Source organism: Saccostrea cucullata, unplaced genomic scaffold (assembly GCF_032062105.1).
Source record: "Saccostrea cucullata isolate Sc308-1 unplaced genomic scaffold, CSIRO_AGI_Scuc_v1 ctg9432, whole genome shotgun sequence".
NCBI classification, from domain to species: Eukaryota; Metazoa; Mollusca; class Bivalvia; order Ostreida; family Ostreidae; genus Saccostrea; species Saccostrea cuccullata.
Genome location: NW_026929830.1, coordinates 45720 through 53379, shown reverse-complemented (window position 1 = coordinate 53379; position 7660 = coordinate 45720). Strand labels below are relative to the sequence as shown.

The window sequence follows — 7660 nt, the reverse complement described above, 5'->3', positions numbered from 1 at the left end:
AGGGGCTTACAAATTTCTTTAAATAATCAGAAAAGGTTTAAAAATGTGATTTTTTTTCTTTTAATTGCATTTCATTTAAGGTAGTTCTACACTCGGCGCTAAATGGGCTCAATCTCAAACCAGAAGTCTCTGTCGAGACTGTAGCTCTACTGGTTTATACTTAAAACAAAGGAAGAGAAAAGTAGCAGTTGGGACTTGAGACTTTAAATCAGCAATAAATAGAAAAATGACCCTTGCCACTCATCAAATAAAAAAACCAATGCACAGAATTATGTATCTTAGTATAGTCTACTTGTGTGCCAAGTTATACTGAAATCAGACCAAAACTGCAGGAGGAGTAGCACTTTGAAAGAATTTCACAGAAATTTATATTTTTTGTAACCATGGCAACATTGTTCATTGAAATCAAAAACCGATTCACAGAATTATGTATCTTAGTGTAGTCTACTTATTTGCCAAGTTATATCAAAATCAGACCAAAACAGTAGGAGGAGTAGCATTTTGAATGAATTTCAAAGAAATTTCTATTTTTAGTAACCACGGCAACACCGTTCATCGAAATCAAAAACCAATGCACAGAATTATGTATCTTAGTGTAGTCTACTTGTGTGCCAAGTTATAATGAAATTGGACCAAAACTGTAGGAGGAGTAGCATTTTGAAAGAATTTCACAGAAATTTCTTTTTTTAGTAACCACGGCAACACCGTTTATCGAAATCAAAAAGCGATGCACAGAATTATGTATCTTAGTGTATTCTACTTGTGTGCCAAGTTATACTGAAATCGGACGAAATCTGTAGGAGGAGTAGCATTTTGAAAGAATTTCAAAGAAATTTCTATTTTTAGTAACCACGGCAACACCGTTCATCGAAATCAAAACCCGATGCACAGAATTATGTATCTTAGTGTAGTCTACTTTTGTGCCAAGTTATATTGAAATCAGACCAAAACTGTAGGAGGAGTAGCATTTTGAAAGAATTTCACAGAAATTTCTATTTTTAGTAACCACGGCAACACCGTTCATCGAAATCAAAAACCGATGCACAAAATTATGTATCTTAGTGTAGTCTACTTGTGTGCCAAGTTATATTGAAATCGGACCAAAACTGTAGGAGGAGTAGCATTTTGAAAAATTGTTTACAGACAGACAGACGACGGACGCATTACTATCGCATAAGCTCTTCTGGTCTCTGACCAGTAGAGCTAAAAATCTGCTTTTATAAGTTAGATATACATCCCAGCAATGGATAGACACAAGAAAAAAATTATATGTCAACATGTTCACTTTTCCGTTATTGCCTATCGGAGTAAATACCCCGAAATGTAAAATACTGAAATTTACCTATCCTACATTTTGTTGTATTTAAATGAATTAAAGTCTAAATATTCAACTTCAATACACAAAATAGAGTAGAAACCTGTTAGTAAACCATATATAATCATTGTTTTGCATGAATTATCATAAATAGATGCACTTTGCTAGGCTAATGTATCAAAATGAAATATGAGAAAATGTGCTTCACAGGTCAATCTCGGTCATTTTAGAAAAAAATATTGACTCAAACTTTGCATTCTTTTTACTAAATAACATTTAACCCTTTCTCTACCGGCACTTTTTAAGACTATTTGAAGACTAATTGACAATATTATTTAAACTTATTTAAAAATATATTTACCATGATTATGGGTAGGTGTGTGACCTACCATTTTGTCAGGAATTTTTAGAAGAAAATTTTCTTATATATTCTGTCATGCTACCCCTTGACCTTAAAGACGTGTGTGGGGTAAAGGTCAAATAAGTACAGATTTTTACCCCGTTTTTTCTTTGAATGTATATGTCAGGGTCCCTCTTCCTGGGTTAAAGTCAAAAATAGGAAATTCTAAGTATATGCACTTATGTGCCTTCTAAAACACTACAAAAACATCACAATCAAATAATTCAATTTTATTGACAAATAAATAATTTTGGTTGCTAAGTAACAACACTCTAATACCAATTTAGCATAATTTTGCCTTTCTGTCCCCATTTAACACAATTTAAACTCTATAACATAGCAAATAGCTTACCTTAATACCAAATAATTGAAAAAAAATATTTTTAGACAGATTTTGATACATTTTAACAAAAATCATGGACATCTTTGAGAGAATTTAGGTCAAAGGTTATCAAGTGCAAAAAGTTCTTTCTTTATCTTTTCATCATTTTGAACCAATATATTCTATATCAATCTTTACCATTTCATAGAATAAATATTGCAATAAAAATTTTTCCTAATATGTTAATTTCCCTCATATTTGAATTTAAAACAAGATAATTTAACATCATTTGAGTTAAAAAGTTTTTAGTTGCTATGCAACAACACTTTGGCAAACTTATGTTTAGACTACTTGTATGCATACTTGTACGGAGTAACCAACTGGAAAGTATAGGAAAACTAAAGGTTGACATTATACTCCAGCATCAAATTTTTCCAGCACTAAAAAACCAATTGTTCAATCTCTTTTCAACAATATTTTGTTCTGTATTTACTCCTTAATAAGAATGAATAAATTCATATATTTGCATTCACTTGTAATACAGTAACATCAGACATATGTACTAATAAACATGTACGTACATTTTGTGTCATGAAAAACATTATTATTAACTTTAAACAATGTTCCTCGTACAGTGGAATACATCAAGCAGGAACATTATTGTTTACAATTTTCTTTTTTTACAAAATGTATCAGCACAGTTCCTAACACATTCCCCATCATTGCTGTGCCATTTTTCAAAACAATTTCTTTCCTTTGTCAAACATAAAGGAACTTCACAAGATGGACAGTAAATACAAGTTTTATAACTTGTACATTTCTTCTTCAAATAAATGGCTTCTGCATTACAATAAACACAATCCTTTCTTTTATCCAATACCTGTGGAATACATTTAATAGTTGTTTTTGACACAGAAACATTAAGTTTGTCTTTTAATCCCATAAGAGACAATGTAAGTACTTCACGGAACTCGAGCTGCCCAAAAGTTGATGTACAATTTGAAAACTGATTTACATGTGTTTTTCTAAATTCTTGAAATAGGATATAAGAATTAACAACCAGAATATCAAGTAAATGAAAAAAACAGTACTTTCCACCAGTGCAATTGTGTTCTAATATAAGAATGATATTTACTAGTAAATTGATTTGATAAATCTACAGCACCCATACATTTGTTATAATCACTAGCTACGAGAGGTTGTACAAGTTCTTTCTTAGCCCATGTTAATCTTGATTTCAATGTTCTATCACAAACAGTTGTTGCTGAACCTTGATGCAAAGATGACATAAATGTTACCACTTTACAATCTTTCCATGGAACAAAAACAAATTCATTTTCTCGATGCCATTTAAAATCACCTCGTCTTGCAATTTTTTCCCAACATTTAACATCTTTCAATTCACTAGGAATAGATAAACTATTGGATTTTAACACACCAACAAGATAAACTTTCTTCTGTAATAATTCTTTGCCAAGTGCTAATGAAGTGTAAAAACAGTCTGTAAAAACTTTGTAACCTTGATCAAAAAAAGATTTACATAATGTCATAGTAACATTGAATGCAAGACCTTTTGTTTTATCCATAAATACTGTATTCTTCTTGCCCAAATATACAAAAAAATCATAAGTTTAACCGGTCATATTACAAGCGACAACCCAAAGCTTAATCCCAAATCGGGCTGGCTTGTCTTTCACAAACTGCCTTATTCCGGAGTACTTGTGTTTTGAGGCGACCATTCTTTCGTCAACTGCAACTTCTCGAAAAGGGTGGAACAATTCTTTTGAAGTGTCTCGAACATGGTCAATTAGTGCCTGTATTCTAGTTAGTTTCTCTCCTGTTGTAAGAAAAAATATTTTTGAATGTCTTTTCAAATTGAATGGGTAATAAAAAAATAATGAGGCCTAAGGGAAGTTGAACATTTTAAAATCAAACCGATTTTTTTTTCATAATACATGCACATCCACATCAAATGTAAGAATACCTTTGTCAATATCTGCTGGTGGGGTTACTTGGAGGAAGGACAAGATGGCCTGAAATCTGTTACGAGACATAATGTCTTTAACAGGATTGTTCATGTACAGTGGTGACGTCGACCAATACCTGTCCAGTGACTGGAACTTGACAACGGACATGTACATAATGATGCCAAAGAATCTGAAAAAGAGGATAATGAAAATTTACACACAGTGCATCACCACAATCGATAACATCCATTTTATTCAAACTGAATTAGATCATTTCTTTCCCAGAAAGTACTACATAAATTATGTTTACTTATTTATTTACCATTGATCTGCAATTTTACTGAAATCTTGGTCAATGTAAATTACACAAAGTCTGAATCGATGAAAGCTTTCTCATACCTTTGGATATTTTTCAAAAAAGCATTGAAATGAATTATTGCACATACTGATCTTCACAAACAATCATATACCTATATAATTCTTCTGAAGTAAGAGGATCCCAAGTCCCATGGGGAGCATAAGATGATCTCTCTCCTTTGTCTAAAAGCATCTGGGCATGGTGGTTTGTGGCCACGCAGATTGAAAACAAAATTGCCTCAGTTAAAAACAGTTTTAAACCAGAAGTCTCTGTCGAGACTGTAGCTCTACTGGTTTGTACTTATCAAAAACCATTGCACTATTTTATGTATCTTTGTTTAGTCTACTTGTGTGCCAACTTATTTTGAAATCAGACCAAAACTGTAGAAGGAGTAGTGTTTTAAAGGAATTTCACAGAGAATTCTATTTTTAGTAACCATGGCAACACCATTCACCGAAATCAAAAACCGATGCACTATTCTATGTATCTTAGTGTAGTCTACTTGTGTGCCAAGTTATATTGAAATCAGACCAAAACTGTAGAAGGAGTAGCGTTTTAAAGGAATTTCACAGAAAATTCTATTTTTAGTAACCATGGCAACACCGTTCATCGAAATCAAAAACCGATGCACTATTCCATGTATCTTAGTGTAGTCTACTTGTGTACCAAGTTATACTGAAATCAGACAAAAACTGTAGAAGGAGTAGCGTTTTTAAGGAATTTCACAGAAAATTATATTTTTAGTAATCATGGCAACAACGTTCATCGAAATCAAACACCGATGCACTATTCTATGTATCTTAGTGTAGTCTACTTGTGTGCCAAGTTATATTGAAATCAGACCAAAACTGTAGAAGGAGTAGCGTTTTAAAGGATTTTCAAAGAAAATTCTATTTTTAGTAACCATGGCAACACCGTTCATCGAAATCAAACAATCATATACCTATATAATTCTTCTGAAGTAAGAGGATCCCAAGTCCCATGGGGAGCATAAGATGATCTCTCTCCTTTGTCTAAAAGCATCTGGGCATGGTGGTTTGTGGCCACGCAGATTGAAAACACAATTGCCTCAGTTAAAAACAGTTTTAAACCAGAAGTCTCTGTCGAGACTGTAGCTCTACTGGTTTGTACTTATCAAAAACCATTGCACTATTTTATGTATCTTTGTTTAGTCTACTTGTGTGCCAACATATTTTGAAATCAGACCAAAACTGTAGAAGGAGTAGTGTTTTAAAGGAATTTCACAGAGAATTCTATTTTTAGTAACCATGGCAACACCATTCACCGAAATCAAAAACCGATGCACTATTCTATGTATCTTAGTGTAGTCTACTTGTGTGCCAAGTTATATTGAAATCAGACCAAAACTGTAGAAGGAGTAGCGTTTTAAAGGAATTTCACAGAAAATTCTATTTTTAGTAACCATGGCATCACCGTTCATCGAAATCAAAAACCGATGGACTATGTATCTTAGTGTAGTCTACTTGTGTACCAAGTTATACTGAAATCAGACAAAAACTGTAGAAGGAGTAGCGTTTTTAAGGAATTTCACAGAAAATTATATTTTTAGTAATCATGGCAACAACGTTCATCGAAATCAAACACCGATGCACTATTCCATGTATCTTAGTGTAGTCTACTTGTGTGCCAAGTTATATTGAAATCAGACCAAAACTGTAGAAGGAGTAGCGTTTTAAAGGATTTTCAAAGAAAATTCTATTTTTAGTAACCATGGCAACACCGTTCATCGAAATCAAAAACCGATGCACTATTCTATGTATCTTAGTGTAGTCTACTTGTATGCCAAGTTATATTGAAATCAGACCAAAACTGTAGAAGGAGTAGTGTTTTAAAGGAATTTCACAGAGAATTCTATTTTTAGTAACCATGGCAACACCATTCACCGAAATCAAAAACCGATGCACTATTCTATGTATCTTAGTGTAGTCTACTTGTGTGCCAAGTTATATTGAAATCAGACCAAAACTGTAGAAGGAGTAGCGTTTAAAAGGAATTTCACAGAAAATTCTATTTTTAGTAACCATGGCAACACCGTTCATCGAAATCAAAAACCGATGCACTATTTTATGTATCTTAGTGTAGTCTACTTTTGTGCCCAGTTATATTGAAATCAGACAAAAACTGTAGAAGGAGTAGCGTTTTTAAGGAATTTCACAGAAAATTCTATTTTTAGTAACCATGGCAACACCGTTCATCGAAATCAAAAACCGATGCACTATTCTATGTATCTTAGTGTAGTCTACTTGTGTGCCAAGTTATATTGAAATCAGACCAAAACTGTAGAAGGAGTAGCGTTTTAAAAGATTTTCAAAGTAAATTCTATTTTTAGTAACCATGGCAACACCGTTCATCGAAATCAAAAACCGATGGATTATTCTATGTATCTTAGTGTAGTCTACTTGTGTGCCAAGTTATACTGAAATCAGACAAAAACTGTAGAAGGAGCAGCGTTTTAAAGGAATTTCACAGAAAATTCTATTTTTAGTAACCATGGCAACAACGTTCATCGAAATCAAAAATCGATGCACTATTCAATGTATCTTAGTGTAGTCTACTTGTGTGCCAAGTTATATTGAAATCAGACAAAAACTTTAGAAGGAGCAGCGTTTTTAAGGAATTTCACAGAAAATTCTATTTTTAGTAATCATGGCAACACCGTTCATCGAAATCAAAAACCGATGCACTATTCCATGTATCTTAGTGTAGTCTAATTGTGTGCCAAGTAATATTGAAATCAGACTAAAATTGTAGGAGGAGTAGCGTTTTGAAAAATAGTTTACAGACAGACGGACAGACAGACAGACGGACGGACGCCGGACGCATTACTATCGCATAAGCTCTTCTGGTCTCTGACCAGTAGAGCTAAAAATCAGCAGGCTCCTTAAACATTCTGGCTCCAAATCTAAAAATAAATGAAAATCTGAATTAGTAAAAAAAAAGTGAATGTACATGCAATAATCGTGGTTCTAAGTGTGTTTCAGAAAGGCACATGATTTCTCACAACTTTGTAAATTTTAATTACCATAAATTTTCTAACATCTGTGAAAAATCAAATGACTTGGTCACGGCTTTGACGACCGAGGTATTAGTGTGTCATGTAAGAGCCACGCATCAAAAGAGCTCCGCGTACCATTCAAACGATAAGGCCAGTATCAGAAAAGACGGAATCCTCACACTTTACAAACAGACGAGTGGATTTTCAATAACTTAAGTTAGTTTGATAACATCTTACCACATCCCAGAACATTACACAGGTCAAGTTCTTCTTTTCCTGATT

At 33.2% G+C, this 7660-nt stretch overlaps 1 protein-coding gene across 1 annotated transcript; it reads right to left on the bottom strand.

The window, feature by feature from the left end:
• Positions 1–1727: 1727 nt before the first annotated feature.
• LOC134282278 (piggyBac transposable element-derived protein 4-like) lies at positions 1728–4615 on the bottom strand. The gene is made up of 3 exons (XM_062764687.1): positions 4475–4615; positions 4022–4194; positions 1728–3874 (listed from the first exon to the last, which is right to left on the bottom strand). Exons 1-3 carry the CDS (start codon positions 4552–4554, stop codon positions 3669–3671), a joined length of 459 nt encoding a protein of 152 aa, XP_062620671.1. The 5' UTR covers positions 4555–4615; the 3' UTR covers positions 1728–3668.
• Positions 4616–7660: the final 3045 nt, after the last annotated feature.